Source organism: Heterodontus francisci, chromosome 1 (genome assembly GCF_036365525.1).
Source record: "Heterodontus francisci isolate sHetFra1 chromosome 1, sHetFra1.hap1, whole genome shotgun sequence".
NCBI lineage: Eukaryota > Metazoa > Chordata > Chondrichthyes > Heterodontiformes > Heterodontidae > Heterodontus > Heterodontus francisci.
In genome coordinates this window covers 200997651-201017515 of record NC_090371.1, presented here as the reverse complement: position 1 = coordinate 201017515, position 19865 = coordinate 200997651, and the positions used below count along the sequence as shown (strand labels likewise).

Sequence of the window (19865 nt, the reverse complement as noted above, 5' to 3'; positions counted from 1 at the left end):
ATTTAGCATAGTAGTAGTGCCACACAACATGATGGTGGGGTGTCCTTAGTGTGAAGACGAGACTTCATCTCCTTAAGGACTGTACGGTGGTCACACCTGCCAATACTATCGTGGATAGATGCATCTGCGACAGGTAGATTGGTGAGGATGAGGTCAAGTAGGTTTTTTCCTCATGTTGGTTCTCTCACCATTTGCCGCAGGCCCAGTCTGGCTGAAGTATCCTTCAGGACTTAGCCATCTTGATCAGTAAAGGTGCTACTGAGCCACTCTTGGTGATTGACCATTGAAATGCCCTATTCCGAGTATTTCCATGCCCTTGCTACCCTCAGTGCCTCTTCCAAGTGGTGTTCAACGTGGAGGAGTACAGATTCATCAGCTGAGGGAGGGCAGTAGGTAGTAATCAGCTATTTGCTTGGGTGATGGGTAAATGCTGATATCGAATGATTGAGCCAAATGGCCTGTTTTCATTTGTAACAGCCATGTATTTTTATGTATTGAAACTTGTTGAATATTGTGAACATAAGCATTGTAGATAATTGGTGCAGGTGGACACTGTGATTTAATATATGGAGCACATCTATGATTAAAATGATGCACAACAGTTGAAGCTTAACTTTCTTACTTCAGACCTGGACCCTGCCAGCAGCAGATATCAAACATTTGTGTAACAAAAATGCACACAATTTTCCAGCCATTTAAGACGAATAAATAATAAATTTGTATGGAACTCTGGCAGTTCACCATGACAGATGTTTTTCACTTGTGTTTGCTACACTACGACACCAAAACGAACATCATCAAATATTGCGTCTGTGTCTAACTCAATAAATTAGTCAAAGCCAGAAAATCAACTGCACTGTGCATTTGAATTTCTGATATGCCCTTTCACTGGGCTAGGCTGCCTACCAGCAGCACACAGTCAGCCAATTACACAATTGATCTTTACACTATTTAAGTTCCTCTCCAATTTCATCAGGCCCAGTGTCTTCAAAAGCCTCCTTGCCTAATTCATGCTGAAAGCCTGATCTCAGAGTTTTTTCCTTGGGGGACTTCACTACATTGCAGACCTTGCCTTCCTATATTGTGCAATTTGCTGTAAAAAGTAGGAATAAACTAGCGATTAAAGAATGAATTTCCTATTTAAATGCCATTTTCAGTGAGTAAGGGCTAGTAATTTAGCTTCCATATATGGCTGTTAGATTGATATTGAGAAAGAGACTAGTGGTAGATTGGAATTCATTAATCATCAGAATCAGTATCAATTAGTCAGTTTCACACTCTTGCATGTAAATTATGTTCATAATCTGTCTTTTGGTGATAACATATACTAACATTGTAATCCTAGCTGGTGATCTTTTTTATATCATGAAACTTCTTTCATGCCTCCTGCCAGGTCAGTCTTGTATGGAACTTTGTAGTTTCTCATTAGTTTCTCATTTGTTTCCTCTGCTGCACTATGGCACCAAAATATTGTGGTTGTTTTTCACTTCATGAAAACGGCATCAAACATTGCAACTCTGTCCCAGGCTATAAATTGGGCTCTTCAAATTTGGCAACCAGCCAGAAGAACAAAGATGTGCTCTCTTCTGCAAATTCTACTGTTGGCTAAACAAAACTGTCAGATTCCTATCAATTAGTAGGCAATTTACGTGATTGTGAAGTGTGAAATCACTGTTGCTATATGTGAGATATGCTTGGAGAATTTTTTGCCATTGCTATCAACTTCATATTACACAAGTTCAATGGCAGAAAAATAACCTCTTTGATTGTCCGATGTCTAACTCAGTACAAATACCTTAAGAAAGCCTTTCTACCTAAAACTTATTCCACAGTGGTTTAATATTGCTTAAAATAAGTGCTTTCTGAACACAATAGTCACACATTAAGCATGTGTTGAAAAGTGACGATGAAAGTTGTCAAATTATTTTCCACAAATTAACCTGCAATTTTCATTGCGATAAAACTGTCAAAAATCACTGGCTGAATCATGATTTAAAATGTTGAAAAGAAAACAGCTACTCCATGATATTTTTTAAAGAAAACAGTGATTGACAAATTGGGGAGAACGCCCCTTCCCTCTACCAAACTGAAAAAATTATAAAAATAATAAAGCTATTTATAACTGACATGTAAGTCACTAGAGCTTTAGGATGTGTTTGTGTTTAAATGGTCCAAAGTTGAATAAATCGTAGGCAGCTTCAGAAGGTTATAGTAACAATGGAACTGTTGGTTTTTCAGCAGTTTTGTTTTGAAACAAACCATGATCAGGAAATTTATTAAGGGGTTCACCCTCTATTTTTTCATATGGACCATATCACAAAAATCTCTTAAGTGGGAGTGATTTTTCTTCTGATTACTGGAAGCTAAATTATAATATTGCATTCCTTAATTTCATATCAGAATATTAAACACCATGAATTTATGACTATGATACAACTGTGTATTTCAATTCTTATTTTGTTTTAATATTTCTTCTTGTGTTATTTTTAGGTGATAAAAGATGTTGTTGTACTTTGCAATGTAACTACTGAAACAGATGGATCCATGACAATTTTTCCTGCGAACAAGGCAGAACTGGAAAAGGTAATGACCTCCATATTTCCCAATACTACAGTTTATATATAGCCTTGGGGGAATATCTGAAAGTACTTATTAAATACTCTATTTCCATTAATCTGGTGTCAATTTTTTATTGGTTTCATAGATTCGAAATCCAAATGACGAGTAATCTCTCTTATTTTGAGAATGAGAAGAATAAGCCCTAATTAGCAAAAAAAAATGTCCTTTCCAAGGCTAGGTGTGGAAGTATGAGGGTGAATTCAGCAGGGCTCTACTCTCCACACAGAGCTTTGCAAGATAGGAATGCAGATTAGAGAAGGGGCTATAACACTGAGGCTTGATTGTCAGATCAGAGCTCCCACCTAGCAATCCTGGGCATGGAGCCTTGCTGAATTATCCTAGAAAGTATTTTACAATCAGCCTAAACTTCTAACACTCCTCCTTCTCCTTTCTGAGCAGCAATCTGGAAGCCTGTGAATTAAGTGGCTGCAGTTTCATGAGACTGCCATTTTTGAGAACAAAACTTATTTTTTTTTCTTTCTTTTAGTTTTTGTTTGTTTTCATCCATTATTTTATCTCTTGTTTTCTGGTTCTTTATTTCTGTCTACTTAGTTCTTTCCCTTTCTGTATTTCTTTCTCTGAACTCTGTTCCTTATCTTCTTCATCCCAGGCACAGTTCTGGGTTGGCTTAAATTTGGGTTTGTCTTGAGAAGTGTGGAAAAGAAAACAAATTATGCACATTCCAGACAAAAAGCCTAGTTGTATTTTAATTGTACATCGTCTAAGGAAGTGTTACGCCATTTAACTGAGAAGTCTAAAAAAATAAATTAAGCTCATTTCAGACTTCCTTTATTCCACAGGACCGTAGGGAAATAAATCTAAAAGAAAATACACACAAGGTATAAAGCAAATAATTGTCAAGAGAATAGGGACTGGTATAATAAATGACTTAAGGATGACTACAGTCACTATTAAAAATACAAGAAAGCACAATTGTGGACAGGTATAGTAAGGTTGGTAGAACTTTTTCAGTTGCGTCAGAAGCCAGAAAAATTATTAAGGACTGCATGAATCTTTTAAGTGACTTAAAGCTAATCAGGTTTGAGGACCAATATATGGCCAAAGTGCTAAATGGATACTTTGCATCGGTTTTCACAACTGAAGATGCTAAGGTGCCAGTGGTACTGGATAGGGATACTACTAAAATTGATTCAATAGACATAATGCAGAGATGGTCTCAGCTAGGATTAAGACACTGAAGGTTAATTGGGATCCTCGAATTGATGTAATTTGTCCGAGTGCTGAAGAAATCGGGAATTTTTTTTTTATTCGTTCCTGGGATGTGGACGTTGCTGGTTAGGCCAGCATTTATTGCCCATCCCGATTTGCTCTTGAGAACGTGGTGGTGAGCTGCCTTCTTGAACCGCTGCCATCAATGTGGGATAGGTACACCCACAGTGCTGTTAGTAAGGGAGTTCCAGGATTTTGACCCAGCGACAGTGAAGGAACGGCGAGATAGTAACAAGTCAGGATGGTGTGTGGCTTGGAGGGGAACTTGTAGGTGGTGGTCTTCCCATGCATCTGCTGCTCTTGTCCTTCGAGTTGGTAGAGATCGCGGGTTTGGAAGGTGCTGTCTAAGGAGCCTTGTTGCGTTGCTGCAGTGCATCTTGTAGATGGTACACACTGCTGCCACTGTGCGTCGGTGGTGGAGGGAGTGAATGTTTGTGCATGGGGTGCCAGTCAAGCGGGCTGCTTTGTCCTGGATGGTGTCGAGCTTCTTGAGTGTTGTTGGAGCTGCATCCATCCAGGTAAGTGGAGAGAATTCCATCACAATCCTGACTTGTGCCTTGCAGATGGTGGACAGGCTTTGGGCAGTCAGGAGGTGAGTTACTTGCTGCAGGATTCCTAGCCTCTGACCTGCTCTGGAAGCCACGGTATTTATATGGCTGCTCCAGTTCAGTTTCTGGTCAATGGTAACCCCCAGGATGTTGATAGTGGGGGATTCAGTGATGGTAATGCCATTGAATGTTGAGGGGAGATGGTTAGATTCTCTCTTGTTGAGATGGTCATTGTCTGGCACTTGTGTGATGTGAATGTTACTTGCCACTTATCAGCCCAAGCCTGGCTTATTGTCCAAGTCTTGCTGCATTTCTACACGGACTGCTTCAGTATCTGAGGAGTCGCAAATGGTGCTGAACATTGTGCAATCATCAGTGAACTTCCCCACTCCTGACCTTATGATTGAAGGAGTGCGAGCCATTGGCTGGTATACTTAATAGCTCTTTTGAGATGTGGGTTAGTTCCAGTGAATTGGAGGGAGGTTCATGTGTTTGTAATATTTAACAAGAGGAAGAAATCTGTTCCTGAGAATCTTTTTTAATGCCAGTTTTAGGGAACATACTGGATGGTATAAAGGATGCAATTAAGAATCATCCGGAGAGATTGTCGGTTTGACAGTTATTAGCATGGCTTTTTGAAATGGAAGTCCTGTCTCACTAACTGGAGTTCTTTGAGGAAGTGACCAAGTCTGGGGTCAGACACTCAATTCAGTAAAAGCGATACAGGTTAATAAGGCCTTTTTTTAAAAAAGAAAAAAGCAAAGAAAGCACTGGGGTTCCTTTTTAGAGGGATGTTGTTGAAAAAGCAGAGATGTTATGTTAAACTGGTTTGGAACCTTGGACATCCAATACTTGGCATACTGGAAACAGTCCTAGTCTCCATATTATAGAAAGGATATATATTTTCCTGGAAAAAGCGCAATAAAGATTTACTAGAATGATACCAGAACTGAGAGGTTACGTCTAATAGGAAAGATGAACAGGCTGAAGCTCTTTTATGTAGAAAAGAAACGGCTGAGATATGACTGGATAGAGGTCTTTACGTCTACCCTTTCATAATCTTAGAGAAGATGTTTCCACTTGAGGGAGACCGGAACTAGAGATCATAAATATAAGATAGTCACAAATATATCCAATAGGGAATTCAGGAGAAATTTCTTTACCCAGAAAGTGGTAAGAATATGGAATATGCAACTACCACAAGTGGTAGTTGAGGTGAATAGCATCAATGCATTTAAAGGGAAGCTAGATAATACGTGAGTGAGAAGAGAGTACAGGATATGTTGATGGGGCTAGATGAAGAAGGGTGGGAGGAGGCTCATGTGCAGTATGAACACTGGCATGGACCTGTTGGTCTGTATGGCTTGTTTCTGCGCTGTGATTACTATGCAATGAATTAGTGGATGATGACAATCCAAAGGTTGTTACATATTTTGCTTTCCAGAAGCCTTCAATACAATGTTGCATGTATAGCAATTGGATAAGGCATCAGATATTATCGAGGATCGATAACTGGGTGCACACTCATAAACAGAGTTATAACTGGGAGCAGTTCGATAGAGGGATAGTCATGAGTGGAGTCCCACAGGGTTCTAATGAAAGGTCACAGACCTGAAACGTTAATTCTGCTTCTGTCTCCACTGATGCTGCCTGAGCTGCTGAGTATTTCCAGCACTTTGTTTTTATTTCAGATTTCCGGCATCTGCAATATTTTGCTTTTATTTTAACCACAGGGTTTTGTGTTGGGACTGTCGCTGTCTGTCAGAGTAGATTTTTGTCTTTGCCACCTGGAGATTAAACATTACCTGGGCAAGCTCAGAGAGGAAAATCTGGTCGGGAGTGTTAGAGAAACTTCCAAGCCTGTTTGTGAAGTAGACACTGACACTAGGATGCTTTGGTGGAGATTGTTTATTGCTTGTCACAGAGCTTACTTCTCCACTCCTAACAACACCCAACACCAGTTCACCCTATTACCTTCAACTACCAGGTACTTAACATCTATTAGCAGAATTTATTAGACACTAACAGGGATGATATCACAGCAGTTTCTAAACCTACCAGAATTTCCTTCCATTAAATCAGGCAGGTCTTTGCCCCAGTGAACACTCAAGAAGCTCAACACCATCCAGGACAGAGCAGCCTGCTTGACTGGCACCCCATCCACCATCTTTAACATTCACTCCCTTCACCACCGATGCATAGTGGCAGCAGTGTGTACCATCTACAAGATACACTGCAGCAACTCATCAAGACTCCATCAACAGCACCTTCCAAACCCACGATCTAGAAGGACAGGGGCAGCAGATGCATGGGAACACCATCACCTGCAAGTTGCCCTCCATTCTGACTTGGAACGATATCACCGTTCCTTCACTGTTACTGGGCAAAATCCTGGAACTCCTTTCCTCGTTGTTCTGATGAAGGGTCACTGACCTGAAATGTTAACTCTGCTTCTCTCTCCACAGATGCTGCCAGACCTGCTGAGTATTTCCAGTGTTTCTTGTTTTTATAACTGCACTGTTGGTGTACCTACACCCCAAGGACTGCAGTGGTTCAAGAAGGCAGCTCACCACCACCTTCTCCAGGGCAATTAGGGACGGGCAATAAATGCTGGCTTAGACAGTGATGCCCAATAATTAAAGAAAAGATTAATATGAATGCTTGTCAGAAGGGAGCTGGACAAGTTCCTGAAAGAAGAGGGCACATTTAATTATTAAGGATATGTTGCGGGTTTACTGGAATTAGAAGATTTATCAGTTACAGTGGTCTCCTGGAATTTTGCCTAAGGGAGTAAGAGAGGAACTTTACGGTGTTTTCCTAAACTGACCTTTGAATTTATCCTCTTTTTCTGTCTCTCTCAGGAGCTTGCATGATTAGTAGGGTGGGTCAATGGTCTGTCTTTATTTGCGCCATGTCTAGATCAGGGAGGCTTGATGGATGGGGAGGCTTTTCCTGCCTTTTGTTTATGGTTTCGTAACTCCTTTTAACTTGTAGACTTTGTTTTGTCCTTGACAGGGGTATATTAAAAAGAACACACTGTGCCTCATGCATATCTCCGATGGATAGTGTGAACAGTACTTGTGATTCCCCACATGCTGGGCTGCATTTAGTGAGGATTGAGTGGGAATTGAGGTGTGGGGGCTGGGGAATAGTGTCTGTGTCTGCCTGGAAATCTAATGTTGTGACGTCAGTTCCAGATTTAGTCAGTGGTGGGAAAGCTCCAAGGTAGTGACACTGCCCCGACACAATGGGAGTGCAATTTAAGTTGCTGAACAGATAGTTATAATACATTTGCATGCAATTGAAAGCAATTCATTGGGGGAGCTTGACGTTAAGTGGAAGATGGGCAGCCCGCCGGTGCCTTTGGGTTCCTGGCTGTTGAAAGCTGGCGGCACTGAAGCGAGGCCTCAGTGCCGCGACATGAAGACAACCATGAACAGAACTGCATAGGGGAAGGGGAGGAGCGGGGGCCATTGTTGCCTACTGTGTGTTCTGCACGGGTGGCCAAACTGCTGCGTGATCTGGATGGGTGGCCATACTGTCAGCAAGGGTGTGCACTGAGGGCCATTAACAAAGAAGCGAAAAGAAGTAGCAAAGATGTGAAGGGAACTTCATCTGTTCAAGGATAGCGCTCTGTAGGCCCACTGATCACCTGGCATAGGTCTCATGCACTCTATCTTTCATGATCCCCGTGGTGTGATGCAGCACCTCTGTCGGAGGCCGGGAACAGCTGCACCTGCCATGCAGCTCCACGACGGGATCAGCAGCAGCTGGCCGTGCCAAGAAGGGCCCACTTGCACCCGAGAATGTACCAGACTCGGATCAGTTACCTCAATGTCCGAGCACCATTGTCAGCAAAGACTATGGCGCTCCAGGGAGGCCACGAGCAACATACGCCATGCTGCAGAACAAGTTGCGACCTATGGGCTTTGGGGGTCATCAATGCCCGTTGCCTTGAAGATCACCGTGGCACTTTTACACGTCTAGATCGTTTCAAGGATCCACTGGACACGTGTGTGGGGTCTCCCAGGCCGCAGCACATCACTGCATCAAGGAGGTGACTAATGCCCTGTTCAAGGGGCCCAGCAACTATGTGTGCTGTCGGACCGACCCTGACAGTCAGACCCAGAGTGACATTGGATTCGGGACCATCATTGGAATTCCCCGGGTGCAAGGTGTGATAGATTGCATGTATGTGGCCATCAAGGCTCCAATAGACAAGCCAGCCTCCTTCATCAACAGGAAGGCTTTTTATTCCATCAGACATAAGAACATAAAAAATAGCAGCAGGAGTAGGCCATTTGGCCTTTCGAGCCTGTTCCGCTATTCAATAAGATCATGGCTGATCTGATTGTGGCCTTAACCCCACTTTCCTCTCTGCCCTCTCCCGCCATAACCCTTGACTCCCTTGTCAATAAAAAAATCTGTCTAACTGAACCTTGAATATACTCAGTGACCCAGCCTCCACTGCTCTCCGTGGAAGAGAATTCCAAACACTAACGACCCTCTGAGAGAAATTTCTCCTCATCTCTATCTTAAAAGGGAGACCCCTTAACTTTAAACCATGCCCCCTAGTTATAGATTCCCCCAAGAGGGGAAATATTCTCTAAGCATCTGATCTGTCAAGTCCCTTCAGAATCTTATATGTTTCAATAAGATCACTTCTCAATCTTCTAAACTCCAATGAGTACAGGCTAAACCTCTCCTCATTAGACAGCACCTTCATCCCAGGAATCAGCCTTGTGAACCTTCTCTGAACTCCTCTGACACTGCATAAGTAAGGAGACCAAAACTGTACACAGTATGCTCGGTGCGGTCTCACCAATGCTCTGCCCAGTTGTAGCAAGACTTCCCTACTTTTATACTGCATCCTCCTTTGCAATAAAGGCCAACTTTCCATTTGCCTTCCTAATTACTTGCTGTACCTGCATGCTAACTTTTTGTGATTCATGTACAAGAACACCCAGGTCCCTCTGTACCACAACATTCTACAGTCTCTCTCCATTTAAATAATATTCTGCTTTTCTATTCTTCCTGCCCAAGTGGACAACCTCACATTTTCCCACATTATACTCCATCTGCCAAATTTTTGTGCACTCACTTTCCTATATATATCCCTCTTTGTATCCTGCTCACAACTTGCTTTCCTACCTACCTTCGTATTGTCACCAAATTTGGCTACACAACAGTCAGTCCCTTCATCCAAGTCATTAATATAGATTGTAAGTAGTTGAGACCCCAGCACTGATCCCTGTGACACTCCACTAGTTATAGTTTGCGACCACCAAATGTGTTTCCTGCAGATGTGTGTTGCTTCCTGGGAAGCAACCACGACACCTACATACTTCGACAGTCCCAGATGCCACAGCTTTTCAGGTCCCCCGCTCGCCTTCAGGGATGGATTCCCGATGACCAGGGCTACCCATTGAAGACATGGCTTCTGACACCTGTGAGGAAGCCTCGCAATGTAGTGGAGGAGAGTTACAACACCTGCCACAGATCCACCTGAACGACCATCGAGCAATCCATTGGGCTGCTGAAGAAGAGATCCCGGTGCCTCAGTCGATCCGGTGGAGCCCTGCGGTATGCCCCAGCGAGGATCTCTCATATCGTGATGGTCTGCTGTGCACAGTCTAGCCTTGCGAAGTGGGGAGGCCTTTCATGAAGATGACCTGATTGATCACCAGTTCTCAACCAACATAGAGGAGGGAGATGAGCAGGCAGGACTGGATGTTGAACCCCTTGCACTGGAGGCCAGGCACATTGAGCAACGGCCAGGAAGGCAAGAGACAATCTTCCAGCCGTCATGATGGCCTCTCAGAGTGAACTCAATAAAGACTCACCTCAATGCGTTCAGTCCGTCGCCTCCTTTCTATTCTCCTTCTTAGCGCCCAGCTTAACCACACTTTCTGGCATATCTGAGACACTTGCCAAAGGAGGACTGTGCCCACACTGGTAGCCCGTTAAGGGGGAACGGTGAAATCAGCATCTCAAAATTAAGGCACGAAAGAATAAGCATTTTCCACAATGAATGTTAGCTTCAATAACAAAAAAACTTTATAACACAAAACAAATGGCAAATGTCAGACACCCGTGAACCTCCAGGTGTGTCCAGTTGGTTTTCTTTATGCATTTTCGAGTGTTTCTATGAGGTGTGACCCCAGCACCAGCTGCTGGGCTGGAGGTAGGCTGCTGATCAGCCTGCCCCTAGGCCTGTGATGACTTTGGCGGCCGTTCTCTGGCTGCCTGAGGCCTGGAGAACCCCCAACTGACTGAGGGTTGCCTGCACTGGTGCAGGACTCCCCTCAGGTGTCGCAGCTACTGGTGGAGGGGCTGAAGAGCCACTGGCCACACACTGAGCGCCCTGAGGGGAGCCCCCAGCTATGGAGGTCAGCCTCTCCTCCTCCCTTTCAAGGCTCACTTGAACCTCCCTGCTCACCAGCGAAGGACGAGGGCTTCGAAAAGACTCCAGGTGCCCCTTCCTTCTCTCGCCTTGCCACTGCTGCTTGGAGCTCTTGGTGGAGGCAATGGTATGCAGGTCTGTGCACATCTGTGGGATCTGGCTCTCCATGACGATTGCCAACCTCTCGATGGAGGAACCCAAACGCTCACACACCTGAGACGTAGCAGCACTCATGGCATGGATGGACTCCTCCATTATCCACTCATGGATGCGCATTGCCTCTGGCATCTCTGCCAGACGTTGCCTTACCTCTCTCTGCAACTCCAACATGCCCCGTGCTATCAACAACAGAGGCTGGTCATTGGCCTGGAGCTCAGCATGGGCCTGGCCACCCACAGTCCTCCGACTGTCAGAGGCCTCGGCTGTCTCAGCCTCAGCCAGCTGCTCGGGCGTGTGTGCAGTGCTCGCATCAGCATGTGACTCTGATTTTATAAACGTGAGTTATTCCATCGAGGTGGAAGTATCTGCACCGGTGGAAAGTGCAGGAGAGTCATGTGATGGTGCATCCTCTGACTTCTGCTCCTCCTCAGAGGTTGAATGCTGTTCCCCTTATGCTGGAGTCTCTTGCGATGCCAGCCTGCATGAGAGAACACAAACATGTGGATTAGGCTGTGCAGATCTCATCATGCCAACCATACGTGATGTGGATCTGCAGAAGTATGTTGGATGTCGATTGAAGAAAATCTTCACTCTCTTGTGCAGAGACTCCAGTCTCACCATTTGCTATCGAGCAGCTGCCCTGGGTCCCCACTAACTCCAGTGCCAACTCCTCCTCCGCTGTTGAAAGAAGCTGTATGTCTGGAATTCTTCTGCCAGTCCTTGAGGTCTTCCTCATGTTATGGGTTCGCTTGACCTGCATGTGGAAAGACAAAAATAGTAAGACTTCGAAGAAAGAGCAAGAGAACAGTTCTACTGGTGGCAGACCCTCGTCCCCTGCTGGGGTTTCATATATGGCTCAACCCTACTTTTGTTCTCGGGAGTTAATGGGGATGAGCTTTGTAAGATAATGGCCTATGGCTGAGATGCAGCCATGCATCTGGCAGGCTGTGGTGATGCCTAAATCCTTTTGCCAGCCCCTTTGTGGTGAGACACATGCAAGCCCCAAAGAGGAGAGAGATTTGGAGTACTCACCTGGGCAGAACAAAGGAGGTCATTGACACTCTTCTCAAAATACATCCATGTTTGGGGGGGGTGACCCCACAGCTGTTGACCTCCTCTGCAATCTCCGTCCAGGCTTGCTTGGTTACGCAGGAGGACCTCTTCCTGCCATCTGGGGCAGAGGACCTCCTGCCTTTCCCTTGCAGCCTGGAGGAGAATTTCCAGGGAGGCATCACTAAACCGTGGGGCCACCCAGTGTCTTGCCTCTGCCATCCTGCAGCTTCCTTCTTTGGGGGATGTGGGGAGGTGGGGGTCCACGAGCCACACCAATAGCAGTTTCAACAGTGAAGAGCCCACCCCCATTGTGTAATTGGAAGGGCCCCACGCATCCATTATGTTAATTGGCCACTCGCCACATGATTGCAGTGGGCTCACCGCACACATGACAAGCGGCGATGGCGGCAACTTCTGGATCCACCAGTGTGACCCGCGACCGATTAATTAAATTCAGCCTGCTGAGTTCAGTTCCTGATTTCAGCTGGCTTATCAGAAGGGGGCACTGTCATACCAACTTGAAGAGAAAGCTGCTGATTCAACAACATCATTGGGGAATTCTCCTGATGGCTTCATAGATAAATGTACTGCATGGAATGCTCCTAAATCATAAAGGAAGATCCAGTAAAAATATCCCTGGCTTTCGCTGACTTAGCTGATTTGAGCTGTGTAGTTGTAAGGATGCTTAATTTGCCTCCATGTATCTGGACTATGGATGGGGAAAAAGATCAGTTGGGTTCCTAACCCTTATCCTTATCCAATGATCACTGCTGGAAACTGAATGGATGTTTGTTGAGGATGGAATTGGATCTGGTGTTGATGCCTTCACTGTCAAATGCTTGTCGGCAGGCTCTGTCCCAGATCACACATATCTATAGCTCCCATCAAAGGAAAGCCAATGCTTGTTAAACTGTAATCAAGTGGTGTCACCTTCACCTAAAAGAGAGGCACAGTAAAGAAAATTGTAAAGATTACCACATGGCTTCAGCAGCCTGTCAGATCGTAATATCCCCTAATAGTCACCAAATAAACTCTTATCATTCATACGCTACCCTTGGTGCAAATTGTGCTAGCATATAAATAAACAGAAAGCTGTGTCATGCATACCGAGAAGCCGATAAATTGCAGCCATTCCAGTGCACTCCCATTTTAACTCCAGCAGGAGTGGAGCAGAAGTTTGCATTAGACTGGCTTTGGCTATGTCAGACCCCGGCCTTCCCTTCGGCATTTTCTTTTGAGATGCAGAGCTTCTGCCTGCCCCAGATATGGTCACTGGTGTGAAATGGGGTATGGCCAGGGACATAGAACTCCAAGCCAGGAGTTCTCGTGTCCCTATCCTGGATTCCAGCTAGTGGAGCATTGACAACCAGTAAGCTGAGCTGAAGCAGACATACCTACTGCTTCGGTGGTGGGTGTGGACTCACCTGGGAATCCAGGCCTGGATCATGGTATGGAAGAGGAGAAACTGTTTTTGAGAAGGGAACTGAGATGGCAGTGTTTCTTTCTGGGACAGCATCTAATTTGCAAGAAGTTCACAGGCAAACACAGCACCACAGACACTTCCATGGTGTCCCTGCCCAATGCTCGAGTAAATACGGCTTCTATCTGCCAGTGGGGAGAGAGGAAATTACTCCCCTCTCAGCCTCTCCCCTTTGGCCTCTGTATGAGAGGGGGGCAATCTAATAAATGCATAAAAATACATCCTCATCTTTCTTTGAATGTCCAGACCCTCCATTTGCTTGTCCCACTCCTCTTCCCTCTTCCCTGTTGGGCACACGATCATCCACCTGGAGCCCCCACACCTCATCTCACTCAATGACCAGCCTTCAGTCTTCTGCTGGACCAAAGGGGAATTCCTAGTGCAGGGAGATTCCACCCTCAAACCTGTCCCTGGGGCCACGTCCTAATCTCAATGGCTTGTAAGGGGCAGACAGAGCTCCTGCCTCTTACAGGGTCAACTGACAAATCATGGAAAGCTGTGCGGCCCAACGCAACTGTGCCTTTGCCATTTTCCAATGTGTTCTTTGAACTCTTGCCAGAATCCACGGGGATTTTGCTAGAAATACCAAACAGGAGAAGTCTTACCATGCTTGTTTGCAATTTTGCTGTGCATAGCCACCAAAGGAAATCGTTCTCACAGGTTTTATTTGGAGGAAATCATTTGAGAGTTTGTTGCGCAACAGCTGTAGGAGATTGATTATTTCTGGTTTGCTCTTGCAGAAATTATCTTCAGAGAGGCCAAATTCAGATGGTGAAGGACATTTGGAGAATGGTACCCATGTTGGAACAACAGATGGTAAAGACCATGGTAAGTCCATGTACATAATCATATTTAAAACGCTGTCAATTCTCTGTTAGGCTACCATTTACTTTTTCCCATCTCTTTACAAAGTAGAATTTTATTTTTTCTTCGCCTTCATATTGCATAAAACCACACTGCTGAATATCACAAGTATTCATGCTGTGACCAGTCAGATATCTATCCTATTTCAAATCACAAAACACTTTTTAATATTTCCTTGTGGGAAGTTTATTGCTTAGCAGTATTGTAACAAGATTAAAATATCTCCTTTAATTTCAGGAAGGCCTGTCGCTGTGTTTGTATTGGTTAAAATACTTATTCACTGACTGATGTTAAAGACCTCTCACAAGGCAGGTTGTTTAATAATTATGATAAATAGCTGCCATCAATAGTCCCAGCCAGAGCAGGGGAGACAATCACTCTCATATCAGTTGCCTCGTTTTACAGGTGTAAACATGATGACACCGATATTCTCCAGTCAACTGTCTGCTTGACAGGCTGTGCCATTTTTACAGGGTGTTAAGCTGATGAAAAGTGTCTGGAGAGCTGTTATGCCAAGCCTTTTTTTCAGTCACATACAACACAGTTTTCTGCTGACATTATGCGTAATGTTGGTATCCTTGCAGCAAAATTCTGATTGCATGGTAATGCTGCGAAAGTGACGTGTGAATGCCTTGTATCACTTTGCTCGCTAATAATTGGGGAGGGTCATGTCTATGAGTTGAGGAGGCAAGTTGTATTTTTAATGCATTTTCTAACTGTGTGAGGCACAGGTTCTGAGGATTCTCACCCTGATGCTTATCCCCTTATGCCGCAGGTGTCCATGTTGGGGTATAATAGTATTTGTTTCCTGCAGGATGAAGGGGAGAATCAGAGGGAAATGTTGGATGATGGGGAAGTTGAGAAACATTGCAGGACGAAGGCTTCTACCCACAGTTATGCTGCCAATTAAATTTCCCAACACTAAATATAAATATTTGGACCTTGCAGAAGGCCTGAATGACCTGCAATTATGCATTTCACCATTAGAGTTATTCTATGCCCTTTGGTGCTTTTTAAAATTGTTCCATTGCCTCACTGATATTGTCTTTTCTGTAATTAATTTGATGCTTTTTTTTCTAATCAGGTTTGTTCAACCCCATTAACTTCCTCTCTGTAACTGAAATAACTTGTTTTCTCCTTCCTTTTTATTTTCCTGTGTGTTCCTAAAGTGCTTGTGTATCTTAACAGTTTTCAATTCTGAATGCAGCTTCTGTCCAAACTTTTAACCTGTCTTTTCCCTGTACAGATGCTGTTATGAAAGTCCTTCCATTTTGTAAATTTTTTTTGAGGACTTATGTTAACACTGAAAAGATTCCATGGATGTTTTTTTTTACCAAGTTCACCAAAGGGACACTTGAGATGTTGTTTGAAAGCCACCTGTGATGGAAGTCATGTGCTTTGGGCTCAGTAAACAACAAAACCTTTGGTGACTTGGGGAAAAATGGTTACAGAAAAGCCACATGTCAAGGTTTTTGAAGGTCAGGAGGTCGACTCTCTGTTTGGGGTTTGGACATTGTTTTCAGCAGTTGGGGTGTGAGCTGTTTGAAAATTGTTGGTGTTTTCCTGCCAAGGGAAAAAGAAGCCACCCAGCTCACCACCTCCTCTACCTCTTTGAAGGAATCCTGCCAAGATCCAGTGTGGGAGAGATAAAACCCCTGGTGCTGCAGAGCTCCTGAGAAGTTGAAAAAAATCCTGCGATTCAAGTGTGTGCTGGCGGAAAACCCTGATGCCACATTTCTCCACGAAAGTCTACTAGAATAATTCTCAACATCTTCAGAACGGACTGCTTCTGAAATGATCCCAGTGACCCATCTCTGTACTCTGTATACCCGGATGCCAGACCAAAAAAGGGACAACTGACTTCTTTCCATATCTTTTTTTTTCGTCAAGAATTAGCAAGTATTTGGCCAAAGTAGTCTTTTTTATCTTTTTTTTTGTAACTGAACTCTGCAGAGAGAACTTCTGTATTTTTATCCCAGTGTGTGCATGAGTGGGGGGGGGGACTTTAAAAGGGAACTTTCATATTTCAATCTGTGTGTTAATGCTTTGCTTCGTTACCGGTTAAGTCTTGTTTTATAATAAACTGATAGTTTTGTTGCTTATTAAAGAAACCTGGTTGGTGTATTTTATTCTGGGATATAAAAAGAGGGTATATGATTGGCTGTATTGGCACCAGCTAGACCTCATTGTCACAAGGCGAGCCACCTTAAACAGTGTTCAAATCACACGCAGCTTCCACAGTGCGGACTGTGACACCGACCACTCCCTGGTGTGCAGCAAGGTTAGACTCAGACCAAAGAAGTTGCATCATTCCAAGCAGAAGGGCCACCCGCGCATCAACACGAGCAGAATTTCTCACCCACAGCTGTTACAAAGGTTTCTAAATTCACTTGTGTCAGCCCTTCAAAACACTCCCACAGGGGATGCTGAGACCAAGTGGGCCCACATCAGAGACGCCATCTATGAGTCAGCTTTGACCACCTATGGCAAAAGTGCGAGGAGAAATGCAGACTGGTTTCAACCTCATAATGAAGAGCTGGAACCTGTCATAGCCGCTAAGCGCATTGCACTGTTGAACTACAAGAAAGTCCCCAGCGAGTTAACATCCGCAGCACTTAACGCAGCCAGAAGCACTGCACAAAGAACAGCCAGGCGCTGCACAAACGACTACTGGCAACACCTATGCAGTCATATTCAGCTGGCCTCAGACACCGGAAACATCAGAGGAATGTATGATGGCATTAAGAGAGCTCTTGGGCCAACCATCAAGAAGATCGCCCCCCTCAAATCTAAATCAGGGGACATAATCACTGACCAACGCAAACAAATGGACCGCTGGGTTGAGCACTACCTGGAACTGTACTCCAGGGAGAATGCTGTCACTGAGACTGCCCTCAATGCAGCCCAGCCTCTACCAGTCATGGATGAGCTGGACATACAGCCAACCAAATCGGAACTCAGTGATGCCATTGATTCTCTAGCCAGCAGAAAAGCCCCTGGGAAGGACAGCATTACCCCTGAAATAATCAAGAGTGCCAAGCCTGCTATACTCTCAGCACTACATGAACTGCTTTGCCTGTGCTGGGACGAGGGAGCAGCACCTCAGGACATGCGCGATGCCAATATCATCACCCTCTATAAAAACAAAGGTGACCGAGGTGACTGCAACAACTACCGTGGAATCTCCCTGCTCAGCATAGTGGGAAAAGTCTTTGCTCGAGTCGCTCTAAACAGGCTCCAGAAGCTGGCCGAGCGTGTCTACCCTGAGGCACAGTGTGGCTTTCGTGCAGAGAGATCGACCGTTGACATGCTGTTCTCCCTTCGTCAGATACAGGAGAAATGCCGCGAACAACAGATGCCCCTCTACATTGCTTTCATTGATCTCACCAAAGCCTTTGACCTCGTCAGCAGACGTGGTCTCTTCAGACTACTAGAAAAGGTTGGATGTCCACCAAAGCTACTAAGTATCATCACCTCATTCCATGACAATATGAAAGGCACAATTCAACATTGTGGCTCCTCATCAGACCCCTTTCCTATCCTGAGTGGCGTGAAACAGGGCTGTGTTCTCGCACCCACACTTTTTGGGATTTTCTTCTCCCTACTGCTTTCACATGCGTTCAAATCCTCGGAAGAAGGAATTTTCCTCCACACAAGATCAGGGGGCAGGTTGTTCAACCTTGCCCGTCTCAGAGCGAAGTCCAAAGTATGGAAAGTCCTCATCAGGGAACTCCTCTTTGCTGACGATGCTGCTTTAACATCTCACACTGAAGAGTGTCTGCAGAGTCTCATCGACAGGTTTGCGGCTGCCTGCAATGAATTTGGCCTAACCATCAGCCTCAAGAAAACGAACATCATGGGGCAGGATGTCAGAAATGCTCCATCCATCAATATTGGCGACCACGCTCTGGAAGTGGTTCAAGAGTTCACCTACCTAGGCTCAACTATCACCAGTAACCTTTCTCTAGATGCAGAAATCAACAAGCGCATGGGAAAGGCTTCCACTGCTATGTCCAGACTGGCCAAGAGAGTGTGGGAAAATGGCGCACTGACATGGAACACAAAAGTCCGAGTGTATCAAGCCTGTGTCCTCAGTACCTTGCTCTATGGCAGCGAGGCCTGGACAACGTATGTCAGCCAAGAGCGTCGTCTCAATTCATTCCATCTTCGCTGCCTCCGGAGAATACTTGGCATCAGGTGGCAGGACCGTATCTCCAACACAGAAGTCCTCGAGGCAGCCAACATCCCCAGCTTATACACACTACTGAGTCAGCGGCGCTTGAGATGGCTTGGCCATGTGAGCCGCATGGAAGATGGCAGGATCCCCAAAGACACATTGTACAGCGAGCTCGCCACTGGTATCAGACCCACTGGCCATCCATGTCTCCGCTTTAAAGACGTCTGCAAACGCGACATGAAATCCTGTGACATTGTTCACAAGTCGTGGGAGTCAGTTGCCAGCGTTCGCCAGAGCTGGCGGAGAGCCATAAAGGCGGGGCTAAAGTGTGGCGAGTCGAGGAGACTTAGCAGTTGGCAGGAAAAAAGACAGAGCCGCAAGGGGAGAGCCAACTGTGTAACAGCCCCGACAATCAAATTTTTCTGCAGCACCTGTGGAAGAGTCTGTCACTCTAGAATTGGCCTTTATAGCCACTCCAGGCGCTGCTCCACACACCACTGACCACCTCCAGGTGCTTACCCATTGTCTCTCGAGATAAGGAGGCCAAAGAAAGAAAGCATTGGTAACCGGGTAAACATTTAAGTATATGTTGTGACCTGTGGAGAATTGGAACTTGAAAAGAGAGTGCACTCAATTTGCCTCGGTCGTAACAATGCTAACTGCCTTGCCCTGTATTCCTAGCATTTTACTGATTCTCTTTCAAATTTCTAATATTTGTAGTTGTTTTTTGTTTGTACTATAGATTAAAACATCTGACTAAATCCACCAAGGTTTATATTTTTATGGAAGTATTATTAAAAAGGAAGTTATCACTAGCACTGTATATTTTTCCAATGAAATGGGTGTAGGGAGTGGCCACCTGAATTCTTTCTGGCAGAACAACATCCAGACATTGCCATGCTCCATGGTTTGGCACATTTATTCATTGGGGACAAAGGTTACAAGATTCAGGTCAATATTTCCAAATTCAGAAATGGTTTGCCAAAGCTGTTGGTAAAAAGTATCAATTATGCTTCCTAACTCTTGGAATTTAACAGCACAGAAGGAGGCAATTCAGCCCATTATGCATATGCTGGATTTTCTAAGCTTTCCAATTAGCCCTACTACTCTGCTGTTTCCCTACAGCCCTGTATTTTTTGCCTTTTCAACTCTATATCCAATTCTCTTTCAAAGTTATTATCGAATCTGCTTCCACCACCCTTTCAGGCAGTGCATTCCAGAACATCATAACTGACTGTGTAAAATAAAAAAATCTCCGCTCCCCTGCTTCGCCCGTCGCTGGTGCTTCTGCTAAATATCTTAAATCTGTGTCCTCTGGTTCCTGACCTTCCT

The 19865-nt window shown here is 44.8% G+C and overlaps 1 protein-coding gene across 1 annotated transcript in view; it reads left to right on the top strand.

The window, feature by feature from the left end:
* Nucleotides 1-19865, top strand: part of afap1 (actin filament associated protein 1) — a 331909-nt gene that overhangs the window by 227839 nt on the left and 84205 nt on the right. The window contains exons 7-8 of the mRNA XM_068040149.1: nucleotides 2491-2583; nucleotides 14233-14320. Of these exons, the coding sequence (XP_067896250.1) occupies nucleotides 2491-2583; nucleotides 14233-14320 (181 nt within the window). The remainder of the gene's footprint in view (nucleotides 1-2490; nucleotides 2584-14232; nucleotides 14321-19865) is intronic.